This window comes from Mytilus galloprovincialis, chromosome 3, assembly GCF_965363235.1.
Source record: "Mytilus galloprovincialis chromosome 3, xbMytGall1.hap1.1, whole genome shotgun sequence".
Taxonomy (NCBI): domain Eukaryota; kingdom Metazoa; phylum Mollusca; class Bivalvia; order Mytilida; family Mytilidae; genus Mytilus; species Mytilus galloprovincialis.
This window is the reverse complement of record NC_134840.1, coordinates 26,707,040-26,724,937: the sequence shown is the minus strand read 5'-3', so window position 1 is coordinate 26,724,937 and position 17,898 is coordinate 26,707,040. Positions and strand designations below refer to the sequence as shown.

General features: G+C 31.5%; 1 protein-coding gene across 3 annotated transcripts in view; it reads left to right on the top strand.

The window, feature by feature from the left end:
- Positions 1-17,898, top strand: part of LOC143067568 (sodium/hydrogen exchanger 2-like) — a 74,688-nt gene that overhangs the window by 47,273 nt on the left and 9,517 nt on the right. For all 3 annotated transcript variants that reach the window (XM_076240911.1, XM_076240910.1, XM_076240912.1), the window contains exons 14-21: positions 5-100; positions 5,914-6,035; positions 7,077-7,159; positions 8,850-8,984; positions 10,967-11,056; positions 12,341-12,406; positions 15,895-16,004; positions 16,815-16,877. In XM_076240911.1, the coding sequence (XP_076097026.1) occupies positions 5-100; positions 5,914-6,035; positions 7,077-7,159; positions 8,850-8,984; positions 10,967-11,056; positions 12,341-12,406; positions 15,895-16,004; positions 16,815-16,877 (765 nt within the window). The remainder of the gene's footprint in view (positions 1-4; positions 101-5,913; positions 6,036-7,076; positions 7,160-8,849; positions 8,985-10,966; positions 11,057-12,340; positions 12,407-15,894; positions 16,005-16,814; positions 16,878-17,898) is intronic.

Sequence of the window (17,898 nt, the reverse complement as noted above, 5' to 3'; positions counted from 1 at the left end):
GTAGCATAATAGCCTGTGGTTTAATACAAGTGGCATATGCCTTCAACAACTTAAACAGGAAGTCCTGTACAGCAATAAAATACTTTACCAGAGTTATGAGGTAATTATGCCATAGGTTTATGTTGCATCAGTATATTTCTCATCTTTAAACTCTTTCGGAAAGCTTAGTCAGGCGGAAACAAAAAAAAATGGGACTCTTTGTCAGAGAAGGCAAAAATTTGAATTGTTTATATATGTTTCTATGGGCTTTAAAAGTTTAATGAATGTGTCTAACTTAGGATTTATGCATTTTGGTATCCAGCTTTGAGGCATTGTAAACTTTTAAATTATACACATTTTTTTCCAAAATAGATGTGTGGTAGGTGCAAAAACATGAGGATCTTTTTTGTACTTTAAGATGAATTTCACTGAAAAAAAATTAGAAGAAAAATAAAAGATTAATCTTTTTCAAGCATTGATTTACATTTCTGCTACTAGAGACATGTTTTTTTAATACCCAAAATGGGCAATGATTTCATCAAAAAGAGAAAATGGAGTACACAATTTTTTATTTAAGCTTGTCTGAGAATTTTCAGTCTGCCCTTCCATAAAATGTTTAATTTAGAGTTTTTTTTAAATATTTTTGAACTTTTAAAATTAAATTTAATTTAAAGCTAGAAGATGCATTTGTCTTTTAAAATACAACAGGCTTATAGAGTTTGTAATGATGCCATGTGGATAAATTTGTTGGTTTTCAAGATTGTCGAAATTAACAGCGATTTTTCACTACAATTACTTCCATTTTTACGATTATAAAAATTAGGTGACTAAAGCGGAGATAATTTTAACAAAGTAGAATCCAGACTGGAATATCATCTGTATCATTTGATATAAATGATCAGGTAGCCTTGAAATTAATTGAATTAGACAAATTTTAAAATACCCCAAATCAACATGACTTACTGATAGAATATATCAACAGACAATTAAAATTGAGTTATATTGGTGTACCCCTATCAACCATAGTTAATTATTTACAATAGATTGTATGACTAAATGGTGATGTATGTTTAATCTTTTCAATAACAACCTAATTACAGCTATTTAGCTCACCTGGCCCAAAGGGCCAAGTGAGCTTTTCTCATCACTTGGCGTCCGTCGTCTGTTGTCTGTCATCCTCATCGTCGTTAACTTTTACAAAAATCTTCTCGTCTGAAACTACTGGGCCAAATTTAACCAAAATGGTCAGTTGACCCCTTAAGGAGTTATTGCCCTTTATAGTCAATTTTTACAATTTTCATTAATTTGGTAAATTTTTGTAAATTTTTACAAAATATTTTCCTCTGTAGCTAAAGCCAAGGGCCAAGTTTATTAAAGATAGAGAACATTGTAAGTAGCAAGAATGTTTAGTAAAGTAAGGTCTACAAACATTTGTCATGAATCCATCTGTGTCCTTTGTTTAATTCATGTATGCACATAGACCAAGGTGAGCAACACAGGCACTTAAGAGCCTCTAGTTAGTAGAAGTGGAGTGTCAAAATATTACTAAGAGCTCATTTAGTATCATATTAAAATCATAACAAAAATTATGTTTTAATCCAAATTGCTTTTTATTAAAAACCATTTTCCCTACATATTGTTTCTAATGGACTCTTAGTCTTGCAATTAAATCAAGAAAGATTTTCCCTCTTCAATCATTTTGCAATCATCTCAGATATTAAATTTGGGAGATTGAGGAATGAAATATATGGGATGTTGTTTGATACTGTGTACTGCATAAATAGTATCAGACATATTCATACATTACTAGAAAATAGTATAAAAAAAAGATATTATAATGTATTTCTTCAAAAGATATTATGTTAAATCGTTGCTGTATACTAGTTTATATAATTTTAAGTTAATTATTGAATTGCAGAATTTATGGAGGTAACTTGCATCACTGTGATTAATTGATGAGAGTTCACTGTAATCAGAATGTTATTTAACCCTGTTTAGCTACTAATATCATCGTTAAAGGTTTCCTTTTTTATATTTTGTTGGTTTTACCACCATTTCTCTTGAAAAAATAATTCAATTTTGTTTTGTTTTTTCGCCTTCAATTAAAGTCTCAGAATGAGAGACATTGGTATAACTATGCAGTGATAGTGAGGACATAAATAATTGTTTAAACTTTATATAACAGTAGGTACTGTAGTAAATATAGAAGATTCATACCATGTATGCAGATGTCTTATGTTACTTATTGTCTAGGTCTTGGTTTAAAAACTGCTTGAACAAAATATATATTGATTTTGTCATGTGAAGTACTTGCTTTAAATGAGTAACTGTATGTGGTATATTGGAACCTTGCAATGTCTACATATTTGTCAGACAGGGTTATCCTGTCCGAAACCTCATTCATGGATCAGTAATAAAGGTTAAGATTTTGTGGTCAAATCTCAGATACTATATGCAATAGGTCAATTATATTTGGTGTATGGAATGAGCAAAGGTGAACATGACTGATTGGTAGGTTTCAACTGACCTTGAACTCATTTTTATGATTCATTAGTCAATGTTAATTTTTTTTTGGTTTTGTATTTCTTTTCTGTAAGCAGTATTTGGTGTATGGTATGATAGTAAGGTTTACATGTCTGGCTGGCAGGTGTCATCTGACCTTGACCTTATATCCAGTATTCATTGGCCAATGTTTTTTTTTTTATCTTTTTGGTTTTTGTTTTGTTTTTTCGATACTTTTAGCTGAATTTGGTGTATGGTATTATTGTAAAGTGTACATGTCTGGCTGGCAGTTTTCATCAAAGGTCAAAGTAAGTTTCATGGTGATGTCTGTTTCTCAGATACTATATGCAATAGATCAAATGTTTGGTGTATAAATGATTTCATGTTGTATATGTTTTCTGGCAGGGTTTATTGGACCTTGACCTCATTTTTATGGTTCACTGGTCAATGATCAGTTTTAAGGTTATTAGCATAAAAATGAGGATATGTTGTATGATTGTCAATGAGAGAACTATATATCCACCAGAGTTTAAATGAAGTGATAGTTGGCAATTATAGGCCAACAGGTGAGATATTTCAGCATGTACACTCTTGTTTAAGATAAGCATGCAGAAAATTTGGTATAGATGGGAAGCTTTTAGTATTTTTACAGTAATTTCTTAGTGCAAGTAAATTAATTGCCTAATAGAAACCATTCATTTATGGACCATCATCAAGTTTTCTATTGGACAATTAATTTACTTGTGTCATCATTGATGGTGGTTTTTAATGACCTTGACTACCCATGAGTGACTTGAAGGGTCGTTAAATAGAAACATAGAATATTTGTTTGGTATTCATTTGGGTTAACAATTCATTATAATTTATTTGAGTCATTGAGAAGAAGAATTTATGTATGCATGATCTCTGCATGTGTATTGCTTTTTTCTTGCATTTCCATATATATCCAATTAGCTTGCATTTGGTTAAAATATGCATTTCAAGGTAAAGTTACCACTTTTTCAGGTAAACTCATGGACTAAGTTATTGTATGTTTTTTAACCTTTTCTAGTTGACAGATAAGAAGTGTACTAAAGGACTTAGATATTTATGGTTTTTCAACATATTTCTGGTTAGCTAATTAGTGTATACTAGTGTTGTCAACGGTTAATCGGTTAACTGGTTAACCGTTCGAACGACCCAATACCGAATACCAATAACGCTAACCGGTTAACCCGACTTTTTTCCATTTTGATAGATTTGATATAAATTTGTATTGAAATCATTAAATATTTATGGGTCTTAAAAAATTGTCGTCGTGGTAATTAATTTGACAGATCAATTATCCAGTATATTGATCGCAATTGTTAATCCAAAAATATAAAATTAATTAGAACTTGTCTCTCAGCTCGGGGCAATTTATTAAGGAAACATAATTAGTTACATGTTTTTTTAACAGTAACTTTAAATCAGTAATACGATTAAATTTTACGATTTACTTCATTATTTCAATTTTGATCTTATATTGTGTAGACCTACATCTGAATGTGCAATCTTCGTCGTGCAAGTCTTTGTCATATTTTAAACGAAAAGGTAACTCAAAAACTATTAAAAAAACAAACAACGTGAATGTAATCAATATATACTTAATGGATGGATAAATCAATTAAAATTAAAATACTTCCCATTACTTCCCATTATTTTCGGAAACAACGAGTGAAAATGAAAGAATCATCGGTTTCAGACATATTCAAATATTATATACGAGATCACGATTTTTTTTTTTAATTTTTCAATCTGAAGTTAGTACAAACGCCATAGTTGATACCGTGTATTTGATTAAAAATCAAACCTAGCCAGGAATCTTCACAGACAAGCCTTATAATACCAACGGAAAAACTTCAATTCATGGTATTATAAAAACGTAAATGTATGACTTGAATGGAAGGTATTTACATTGACACTCATACCACATCTTCTTACATCTATATGTAGGGTACTATTGAAACATCAACTTTAACTACCGGTTAACCGGTTAATCGGTCGAACGATTATCCGAGTAACCGGTTAGGCAAAAGTGTATGATTTGACAACACTAGTGTATACTAAAGGGCTTTGTTGTTGTATAGTTTTAACCTTTGCTGGTTAACTCATTATTTTCTAAAAGACCTAGTTATTGTATTTTTAACTTTTGCTAGTTTACTACCAGTACTTAGTGTGTACTAAAGGACTTAGATATTGTATGGTTTATAACCTTTGCTGGTTAACTAAGTATTGTATGCTAAAGGACTTAGATATTGTATTTTGTTTTCAACCTTGTTAGTTAACTAATTAATGGTTTACCAAAATGCTTTTTAAAAATAGTATGGTATTCATATCTGTCAGAATAGTAAAGCATATTATTAACACTTTATAAATTACTATTCTGTTGAAAAAATTACCTAGATACAAGATACTTTTTACCTGACCTTATATTCGTATATCAAGGTCACATATTTTCCTGTAAAAAAGTACCAATGATATATTGTGAATGATAGAATGGAACCTATGGTTTATATATTTCTTGTTATCTATAGTTTTAGTCTAAAGTAATTGTCATTGTTGTTGTTTAGCATTGCCTAATGTTTTGCTTTCCTGTTCTTAATAAGATTTGTCCGTACAAAACCTATTGTGGGTGAGTGTAAGATTTCATATCAGCATGAAGGTTATTGCCTCTTATCATGGTACAAAGATTTAATTTTCATTCGTTATTCACATCATCTTGAAATTATGACTTTACAAATATTGGTTCTGATTGGTTTCTGTATGTTGTGACTGAAACTCAATTGGCTAGAATGGCCTGTAGAATTTGGAACAAGATATTACTATTTGGGTATTGAAGACCCAATCAACAATTATTGCTTCATTTTGACATGATTTAGATTACTGCAGAGCATATTGTACCTTCTTAGAAGGTTAAAATAGTTATCAATAACTATCATCATTATTTGATACAGTTTTGTTTATTAACCATTCATATATTTTTGTTATCTGACTGTTATTGGAGAATTTAAATGAACATTCCAGCCTTTTAAAAACAAAAAATAGGGAATATGGCCAAAATCAGATAAAAAGAAAAATTGCTCTGACAGTTTAAAGATCGAAAAAAAGTGATGGTGTCATTTTCTTTATATTTCATTCAGCACTTCTTATCTCTTCATATAGTACAAATTCTGTTTTGATGTTTGATTTTCCAATTTTTTTTTATCTATCATGTTAATAAACATAACACCTATGTATAGATAAAAATGAAATGTATAATCATGTGAATTTTATTTTGTATATGTATATTTATTTGTGACACATGCATCAATGAAGACAAACTTATAATTTATATTGGTAGCAGTATAAATTATTGGAAAATCCTAAATAATGACAGTGTTTTTATTCAATATAATAATTTTATCATTACAGCTCAACAACAGAAATTATTATATTTATGTTTCTGGGACTGTTATTAGTGAGAGATAACCATCGATGGGAGACAGGGTTTATTTTATGGACATTGTTTCTTTGTATAATTGTTCGATTCTTTTGTAAGTATAAACATTTCAATGATATTGACATCTGCAAGGTCTTTGTGAAGTTAAGTAATTAGATAATTCTAGTTCTTACAAGAATAAAGAGAAATGGAATGAATGCCAATAAGACAGCTATCCAACAAACATGCCAAAGTTCAAAACAAGTGGTTGTAAGATATTTTAGGCATCTGTAGAGCCTTCAACAATGAGAAAAATCCATTTCTTATAGTAAGCTATAAAATGCCCAACATGAAAATGTAGAATGATTCGAACAAGAAAACAAACAGCCTAATTTGTAACAAAACATTTTTTTATCCCAAAAAATAAATATGATAGACATGTCATGAACTAATGACAACCACTGAACTACAGGCTCCTAACTTAGAACTAATGACAACCACTGAACTACAGGCTCCTAACTTAGAACTAATGACAACCACTGAACTTCAGACTCCTAACTTAGAACTAATGACAACCACTGAACTTCAGACTCCTAACTTAGAACTAATGACAACCACTGAACTACAGGCTCCTAACTTAGAACTAATGACAACCACTGAACTACAGGCTCCTAACTTAGAACTAATGACAACCACTGAACTACAGGCTCCTAACTTAGAACAGATGAATAAAGAATGTGGCATATTAAATATTGTTGTGAGTGCTCAACCCTCCTCTTACTTAAGACAGTACAACATAAGAACAAACTGAAAAAAATCATTTTTAAATGTCTCAACTCAAAACATCTTAGCCAGGTGATATCATTCTTTACCAGTGGATTGTTTTTAATAACCAAGTGTTGTTTGTTTGTTCTCAGGTCTTCCTTGGTCAAAATTCTGTTTTGATTTCAGATTGTCTTGCCTTTTCGCAAAATTGCTTATATGACTGCAAGTAAAAAGACAGGCATGCCAAAAGGAAACTACTAGAAGCATGCATATCAACAAACCAAATGATCATTCAATATTCATGTATAAAAAACACCTCTTACATACCAATTCAGTTATAATTATTCAGGATGTTTTTTTTTTTATATATTTAAGTCTATTTTTTTTCCAGATACATATTTATTTTCTCTAGCCATAAATAGATTTGACAGGTCGAGAGTTAGAAGAATTACTTTAGATGAAATGTTTATCATGGTAAGATTGTGTTTATTTTTACTGGTTTAAGTTTTAATGATTATTATTATTTAATGAATAATAACCATTGGCTTGTGTAATGCTTTAAACATATCTGTATAACTTTGTCTAGTGTTAACATATTTATTTGTTAAGTCACAGTATTAGCTCACATGTCTCATAATCTGTTATATGATAACATCAACATTTAAGTTTAGTCTGTTGCTTTTTTTAAACCAATATTAAAACATTGAAAATCCTTCATGCAATTTTATAAAACTTGGAAAGATGCTAATTTATGATCAATAAACTCACTATAGATACCAGGATTACTACTGGGTTGGTGATACCCATCAGGGAATAAAAACTCCACCAGTAGTGGCATCGACCCATTGGTTGTAAAAAAAGTCATCATAGATACCAGGATTACATTTTTTTGTTTATGCCAGACTCGCGTCTCGTTTACAAAAGACTCATCAGTGACGCTTGAATCCAAATAAAGTATAAAGTTGAGCATTGCAGACCATAATTTCTTAAAGTTTCGCCAAACACAGCAAAGGTCATCTATTCCTTTAGAAAAGCCTTAGTATTTCAAATATTTAAAAATTTTGTAAACAGTTAATTTATAGATATGAAAATATCAATGATAATTCATGTCAGCATAGAAGTGCTGACTTCTTAGTTAGTGATACCCTCGGGGAATTTAAACCACCAGCAGTGGAATCGACCCAGTGGTTGTTAATAAACTCATAGATACCAGGATTAAATTTTGTTTTACTCCAGATGTGCGTTTTGTCTACAAAAGACTCATCAGTGACACTCAAATCCAAAAAAAAGTTAAAAAGGCAAAATAAATTACGCAGTTGAAGACCCAAATTCCTAAACATTTTGCCAAATACAGCTAATGTAATCTATTCCTGAGGTAGAAAAGCCTTAGTATTTCAAATATTTAAAAGTTTGGTAAACAGTTAATTTATTAATATGAAGATATTAACGATAATTCATGTCAGCAAAGAAGTGCTGACTACTGGTTTCTCATCAACAATTTGTTATAAAGGTCTGTAATAAAAGGGGAACAACTCATTGTAAGTCAGTGATATTTGGATGAACTTGTATTACCTTATTTCAATGGAGATTATTTGGCCCTAACCCATTAGTCATGGTGAAAAGATTGCAGTTAAAAAAAAATGTGATAAAAGGTTAGTTTTAGGGTAACCGCTTATGATAATTAAGAATCCGTCCTGAACTGGTTTTTGCTCTGTAATTTTAGTTTCCTCTACCAAATGTTAAAATGAACTTATAGTATATACACAATGCTTATTACAAATAAACACAGATCAAGTTCAAATTTGAATCGTACACTTTCACTGTTGTTTCTTTTTAATAAGAAAAATTGGTGAATATATTGTTTCAACAATCTAACTGAACTTCGCCTCAACCATATGTTATGAAACTTATGCACCATGCTTACTATCACCAAACACAGATCAAGCTTGAAATTGCACTATTGTGGAGTTATGTCCCTTTATAAATGGAAAAAATGCTGAATTAACTGTTTCAAAACTCTTACTTTAGTTTGCCACACCCAAATGTTATGAAACTTATTCACACAACATACTTATTATCATCAGACATTTATTATTACTCAAATTCAACCAGTAGGATTTTAAAGTAATGAGCAAACTTTGAATATTTTTATAATTAAAAACAGAGTTATGGAGGCTTGAGGGGTGCAGTGTGTTTTTCACTTGTTGCTTTATTGAAACCAGAGGACTTTCCAACAGAAACCAAAAATCTTTTTGTTACAACCACTCTCACCGTTATTTTATTCTCAGTGTTTGTTCAGGTAAGTCTCCATTACAGGTAATATAAAAGAGATGTGGTATATGACAACCATCCACCAAAGCTTAAATGAAGTGGATGTAAGCAATAATAGACAACCATATACAGCCTTCAATACTGAGAAAAAACCCATACCATATAGTTACCTATAAAAGGCCCACCATGAAAAATATGAAACAATTCAATTGAGAAAATTAACAGCCTAATTTATAATAAAACAATTTATAAAAAAACAAATATTACAGACATAAAGTTTCCAATACATCTCACATAATGGTGTGACATAGTCAATGTTACCAGAACCAATACAAGCAACTTCATAATCAGTTAGGATTTTGGATATTTGATCCAGAGGCTTTGGTTTCCTTTAATTTAAAAACAAATGTAAAATTGTGACCATGAAGCTCCTGTTTAATTTTAATGATTGAAATAACTATCAGTTTTATTTGACTATTCTAATATGACGTGCTTCTTTAGCTTTGTAAAGAAACCATACTTTATTATCCAATAAAATTAGTTTGCACATGCGTATATTGACTATGGCAGAAAAATGAATTTCGTCAAATTGGTATGCATTTAATGTATTTCCTTAAATTAAAACACTTTCAAACAATAAAATGATACACATTTTGTTACTAATACTTTTACAATGGCAACAATGTGTTACAATTCGTAATTGACATATTTGACCTAGATACCACAACGTTCATGTTGGCTGTTCTAATTTCAAAACCCCTCCCTCTGAAAAACACGTTTCATCTCTCCCGTTAAAAAGGCATGTCATTGTTTATAATAATTGCATTGAAACATATGTTCCGACGATAAAATATAAAATAAAGTATAGGTTATTATTACTGTTGTACTGAAATGACAAAATTGTTTCATATTTCTGATAAAATGGATTGACCCTAGCAGGGAATCGAACCCCATTCTCCTATAAAAAAAAAATAGGCGTAATTACCAATATACCACCAAGGTTTCCAATCCATTTTACAAATGCAACAAGATTGTCACCCAGTATTAGTTATCATCATTTAATACAGCATTTGAAATCGTCAGATGCACAAAGGCGTGCCCTTTGGCTTTGGTCAACTTTACAAGGTGTAGCCACTGCAAGTATAAATGGATCTCTGTCAAAGGGCCCCTCCTGCCAAGTCTCGAATGTCAGCACAACTTTATCAAGGAATCCTCTATCAGATATGAACATATTTACCAATGCTACAATATTAACCGGCGATATATTTACGATTAATTTAGTAAATAAAGACCTACCCGATTCTCCTTGTGCGTCCACCGCCATTGACAACTGACTTGAAAATGTGCGTGTCAGAAATTGACCTCAAAGGAAAAGACTGTTGTAATATAACTTTTCTGTTATATTGTGACACAAATATTGTTTTAGTTAATAAATTAATTTGTTAATTTCTATTTCAATTTTGAATTTTAGAAACACAACTTTGCGAAATTAAACTGGTTTGAACTAGTTGGATAAAAATCGACAGGAAGGTTGATGGAAGAGCCTAAACAAATACGGTGCACTTATACACAGCGAACATAGAAATTACCGTAATTGTCCTAATCAGAATCGAAATAATTGATGCCAGCTATACTTTATTGTAGTTTTAACATGGGTAGGCATTATATTCGTGTTATTTTAGCCCTCGCTATCGCTCTGGCAAAAATAATCACGAATATAATGCCTACCCATGTTAAAACTACAATAAAGTATAGCTGGCATCAATTATTTCTTAAATAAAAAAGAGGAGTCAATTTTTTGCTTGTTACATGTCAACTCTAAATTTCTTTGAAGGACATGCAATTTAATGTTAAAAGTTCAGCACAGGTTTACCACAATGTAACTGTTAATTAACATTTGATTATTTTTCTTTAAAGATTTACAGTCATGATTTCAACATCTGTTATGCATGTATACGGTTAAAGATAAAAAAAATGATACAAAACTATTTCTATCTTTATGTACTTCAGGGTGCCACAATCAAACCATTGGTGAACAAATTAAGAGTTAAACTTGCTACCTACGTTGAGCCTAAAATGTATGATGAGTTAAACTGTAAGGTATGTATGCTATAAATATATTATCTGAATATTACTGTATATATGTGTCAGGTATACATGATATTATACAATTACTGTCTTTTGATGAGGTAAATATGCGGTTTTATTGACTTTTGAAAAACTGATATTCACTGAGGCCGACGGCCGAAGTGAATATCAATTTTTCAAAAGTCAATTAAACCCCATATTTACAGAAACAAAAGACAGTAATTGTTTTATTCCATATTCCGAGGAAAGAAAATGTATTTGATGACAAACATATACCAAAACAAATTTTACATGAAACATTTTACCATAACGTTGCATGTAAAAGCGCGTTACGTTTAGCGCGGTGAATAACACTTTCTCAGGTGAATATGCTTTTTTATTCAAAATCCAATTCATATAGAGAAACCTACTAAAATAATACCAATATGGAATAAAAGAGTATATTGTTAAATATGAAAAAAAAATTAGATTAGGTATGAAATTCACAAATTTGAACATTATGCCCTTATTCTATGAAATTTAGAGATGTGGTGTGATAAAACAACTTTTCACCAGAGTTCAAATAATGTGAATATGAGCAATTAGGTTTTTGATAGTGGCCTTGAGATGCAAGGGTCATTTCAATGCTATTAATGGCAAATTGTATTGACATTTTATCATAGGACAAATTCTTGGACAGTAATAAAGTTTTGTAGAAAATTCATGTCTCTTTCACCTTAATTTGATTTGTGTATTAATATTTAAAATTTTGTTTTCACAAGGACAGCCACTTTACAAATGCAAATATCCAGACAATAACAAAGAGTTATGTTCAGATTGTCACTATTATTTTGCAGACAACAAAAACTCATACCTGCCAACAGTCACTATTTGCGGGGGATTTCCCCCATGGAAGCTCCCAAATGGAAATTTTAAAAGAGCAATTGTGTCCACAATATAAACAAAACAATTAATTTTACAATGGCTTAATGCTTGTAAAAGTATGAAGAAGCCAAAAAACAACATTAAAATATATTTGAAGGCCCCCTTAAAGGTTTTGAAGGACTATGAGAGCCATCTTGCACGCAAAACCCCAATGGGCATTTTGAAAAGTTGACAGGTATGAAACTGAATGTGCACATTACAAGAATGATAAGACCAGTAAGTTACCAGATATTTATTTAAAATAGTTTCTAAAACAATTTGAAAAAAAACAAAACTAGTTTCTGGAATGATATATATAGAAATGGCCATGATTATATAATTTGTGCTAGATATATTTTTCCTCATTGTAATATAATATATAATCTATTTTAGGTAACAGATCATATGATGGCAGGAATGGAAGAGGTAGTGGGACATGAAGGCAACTTTTATTTAATGGTAAACACAATTTACTGCATTCCTTGTTCATAAATGTCAAATGTCTGGCAAATAAAAGTAATTAAGGGGAGATAATAGGTCTTCAGTCATACTTACAGAATGTGAACATGTGATATTTAGATTATCGGCCTATCAAATGCTTAGTTTTTGTCGAGCCTGCAACTTTTGTTGCAGAAAGCTCGACATAGGGATAGTGATCCGGCGGCGGCGGCGGCGGCGGCGGTGTTAGCTCACTTCTTAAAAGCTTTATATTTTAGAAGATGGAAGACCTGGATGCTTCATTCTTTGTATATAGATGCCTCATGTTACGAAGTTTCCGTCAGTCACATGTCCAATGTCCTTGACCTCATTTTCATGGTTCAGTGACCACTTAAAAAAAAAGTTCAGATTTTTTGTAATGTTGAATTCTCTCTTATTATAAGTAATAGGATAACTATATTTGGTATGTGCGTACCTTGCAAGGTCCTCATGCCTGTCAGACAGTTTTTACTTGACCTCGACCTCATTTCATGGATCAGTGAACAAGGTTAAGTTTTGGTGGTCAAGTCCATATCTCAGATACTATAAGCAATAGGGCTAGTATATTCAGTGTATGGAAGGACTGTAAGGTGTACATGTCCAACTGGCAGGTGTCATCTGACCTTGACCTCATTTTCATGGTTCATTGGTTATAGTTAAGTTTTTGTGTTTTGGTCTGTTTTTCTCATACTTTATGCAATAGGTCTACTATATTTGTTGTATGGAATAATTGTAAGGTGAACATGTCTAGCGGACAGATGTCATCTGACCTTGACCTCATTTTCATGGTTCAGTGGTCAAAGTTAAGTTTTTTGAGTTTTGGTCTTTTTATCTGATACTATACGCCATAGGTCAACTATATTTAGTGTATGGAAATATTTTATGATTTATATATTAGTCGCGCAGGTTTTATTTGACCTTGACCTCATTTTCACGGTTCATTGCTCAGTCTTAAGTTTTTGTGTTTCGGTCTATTTTTCTTAAACTATAAGTATTAGGTCAACTATATTTGTTTATGGAAGCATTGTTAGCTGTACATGTCAGCCTGACATGGTTCATCTGACCTTGACCTCATTTTCATGATTCATTGGTCTTTGTTTAGTTATCTTGGTTAATGTAACGTTTATGTGACAGTTGTAATAAAGCTTTATACTTAGGACTATCAACATAATATCAATGATTAGTAAAGAAGGCGAGACATTTCAGTGTGTGCACTCTTGTTAACAGGTTTAAGTATCTACTTCCATTTGTCTATACAAAAAATCAAATGTCAACAATAACAACGTGTTAGCTTTAAATTTGTTTTATGAATGTTTTTCAATTGTTCACTATCAGTTTCTTCGTCTGTTTTTACCATTCAGATTTCTTTTTTAGCTCACCTGGCCCGAAGGGCCAAGTGAGCTTTTCCCATCACTTTGCGTCCGTCGTCCGTGTTAACTTTTACAAAAATCTTCTCCTCTGAAACTACTGGGCCAAATTTAACCAAACTTGGCCACACTCATCATTGGGGTATATAGTTTAAGAAATGTGTGGCGTGACCCCGCCAACCAACCAAGATGGCTGCCATGGCTATAAATAGAACATAGGGGTAAAATGCAGTTTTTGGTTTATAACTCAAAAACCAAAGCATTTAGAGGAAATCTGACGGGGTAAAATTGTTTATAAGGTCAAGATCTCTCTGCCCTGAAATTTTCAGATGAATCGGACAACCGGTTGTTGGGTTGCTGCCCCTGAATTGGTAATTTTAAGGAAATTTTGCTGTTTTTGGTTATTATTCTGAATATTATTACAGATAGAGATTAACTGTAAACAGCAATAATGTTAAAAAAAGTAAGATTTACAAATAAGTCAACAGGACCGAAATGGTCAGTTGACCCCTTTAGGAGTTATTGCCCTTTATTGTCAATTTTTAACCGTTTTTCGTAAATCTTAGTAATCTATTACAAAAATCTTCTCCTCTGAAACTACTGGGCCAAATTAATCCAAACTTGGCCACAATCATCTTTGGGGTATCAAGTTTAAAAAATATGTGGCGTGACCCCGCCAACCAACCAAGATGGCTGCCATGGCTAAAAATAGAAATAGGGGTGAAATGTAGATTTTGACTTATATCTCTGAAACCAATGCATTTAGAGCAAATCTGACAAGGAGTAAAATCGTTCATCAAGTGAAAATCTATCTGCCCTGAAACTTTCAAATGAATCGGACAACGGGTTGTTGGGTTGCTGCCCTGAAATCAGTAATTTGAAGGAAATTTTGCAGATTTTGGTTATTATCTTGAATATTATTATAGAAAGAGATAAAATGTAATCAGCAATAATGTTCAGCAAAGTAAGATCTACAAATAAGTTAATATGACTAAAATGGTCAGTTGACCCCTTAAGGAGTTATTGCCCTTTATAGTCAATTTTGACCAATTTTTCGTAATTTTTTGTAATCTTTTACAAAAATCTTCTCCTGTGAAACTACTGGACCAAATTAAACCAAACTTGACCACAATCATCATTGGGGTATATTGTTAAAAAAATTTGTGGCGTGACCCCGCCAACCAACTAAGATGGCTGCCATGGCTAAAAATAGAACATAGGGGTAAAATGCAGTTTTTGGCTTATAACTCAAAAACCAAAGCATTTAGAGCAATTTGACATGAATAAAATTAATTATCAGGTCAAGATCTATCTGCCCTGAAATTTTCAGACAAATCGGACAACCTGTTGTTGGGTTGCTGCCCCTGAATTGGTAATTTTAAGGAAATTTTGCTGTTTTTGGTTATTATCTTGAATGTTATTATAGATAGAGATAAACTGTAAACAGCAATAATGTTCAGCAAAGTAAGATCTACAAATAAGTCAACATGACCGAAATGGTCAATTGACCCCCTAAGGAGTTATTGTCCTTTATAGTCAATTTTCAACAATTTTTATAAAATTTGTTAATTTTTACTAACATTTTCCACTGAAACTACTGGGCCAAGTTCATTATAGATAGAGATAATTGTAAGCAGCAAGGATGTTCAGTAAAGTAAGATGTACAAACACATCACCATCACCAAAATACAATTGTCATGAATCCATCTGCTTCCTTTGTTTAATAGCCACATAGACCAAGGTGAGCGACACAGGCTCTTTAGAGTCTCTAGTTGTTTGAAAGGGAAGTAACTCCTTACTAACCCCAAATGGTTGCTAACCCTATATGGTAACTAACCATGTATTTGTTAGGGCACCCTATACCAAATATATATATTCACCATGTGTAGTCCTTTAACCAATCATATTCCCATTAATCTATAGGCGGTAAGATAAATATATATATATGGCTGAAATCAGAAAAATATAAATGGATGATTGGTGAATATTAGATGATTAATCTGAAGGGATGTTAGGGTTTGGAGAAATCAACAATTGAACTAAGAAAAAGCAGAGAGTGGACATTTGAAAGCATTGCTTACAAATTTATATTTAATTTTTCAGGAAAAAATGAAAAGATTTCAAGATTTATACCTACGGAAGTATTTACTGAACGATCCTGAGGGTTTTGATCAATCAGAGTTATTACAGTATTATGAGAAATTGGTAATGAAGTAAGTAAGGAGAGAAGCCATTACAATATTTTCAACAATTTCTAACAGTATGACATTAATTGTGATAAAAATCATTTAAGAATAAACCAACATGGATTAAGGTCTCCTCTGCCAATGTAATCTTAATATAAAGCTGGTCATTACGCTTACCTTTCCCTATTGTGTCAATCAAAGGAAGAGTCCTGCACATTTAAATCAAACCAAAAAAAGAATACTTAATTGAAAAAGAAGAAATAAAACTGCTTTATGATAAAAATATATACAAGTGATACATGTCAAACCATAAGTTCAGACATCATGCAAATTGAATATTTTCCCAAGCATCTGTTTTTCTTGATTTTTTTATGCCCCACAGTTCACTGAGGGGCATTATGTTTTTCTGTCTGTGCATCTGTTCGTTCCGTCTGTCCCGCTTCAGGTTAATGTTTTTGTTCAAGATAGTTTTTGATGAAGTAGAATTCGAATCAACTTGAAACTTAAAACATATGTTCTGTATGATATGATCTTTCTTATTTTAATGCCAAATTACAGTTTTTACCCCAATTTCATGGTCCACAGAACATAGAAAATGAAAGTACGAGTAGGATTTCCATGTTCTATAGACACATTTTTGTTTCTACCTAGGCCTGTAATTTTAAGGTACATATTGGGTATACATTGATTTTAAGGTGTACTTGGACATTTGAGAGGTTTCATCTTACCTTGATCTTAAATGCTAAAAAAAAATTATGTCCACCAAAAAAGAATTCACATTGTTATATTTTTATTAATTTAAAGGGTTTAAACTGACATGTTTATTTATTATTTCAGAGAGCATTACAGAAATCTTCATTTATGTGGTGCCACAAATATGCCAGATAAATCAGAGGATATGTAAGTTGTATTTTTAGAAAACAACTGAAAAATCTTTCCATCAATTTCAAAGTTAAACTTTTACATGTCCCTTCCTCTTGATGGTATATACTTATAATTTTTGTACACTGATTTTAAACCAACATTTTATACCACTGTCCCAGGTTAGGGGGAGCGTTGGGATCCCGCTAACATGTTTAACCCTGCCACATTATTTATGTATGTGCCTGTCCCAAGTCAGGAGCCTGTAATTCAGTGGTTGTCGTTTGTTTATGTGCTACATATTTGATTTTTTTTTTTCAATTTTTTTTTTTTTTTTTTTTTTTTTTTACATAAATAAAGCCGTTAGTTTTCTCGTTTGAATTGTTTTACATTGTCTTATCGGGGCCTTTTATAACTGACTATGCAGTATGGGCTTTGCTCATTGTTGAAGGCCGTACAGTAACCTATAGTTGTTAATATCTGTGTCATTTTGGTCTTTTGTGGACAGTTGTCTCATTGGCAATCATACCACATCTTCTTTTTTATATGGTATTGTTTTGGAAAATAGAAAAAAGATGATATTTAAAGTCATAAGCAACCTCAAATTAAAAAAGATAATGCATATTTTTTTTATAACTCAATGGATAGTTTTCATTATAAAACTTGTGTACATATACTTTTTTCTGAAGAAAATTCTTTAATTTGTTGATATTAAGAAGAAGTTTACTTTATTTAAATTCCTTCCTTGCAGGAAGCAATTCCTCGACATATTTTCTGTATGCAAAGTGACCTCCGTGTGACCCATCTCATAAAAATCTGGTGATCACAATATGCATGGATGTCCTTAAAATAAACTATTATCTGATTGTACATGTTAAACATGTGCTCAATTTCCATGCTTTTTTGTTTACTGTTGACATCGTTAAACTTCAGGTTCAAAACACAAACTTTAATTATCTGCCATATTTTCACAACAACACTGACCGATTAAAAAAAAAATGACGATTATACAAATCTATGCCAAAAAAATAACAAAATTATGCACAGAAGACTAAGTTTA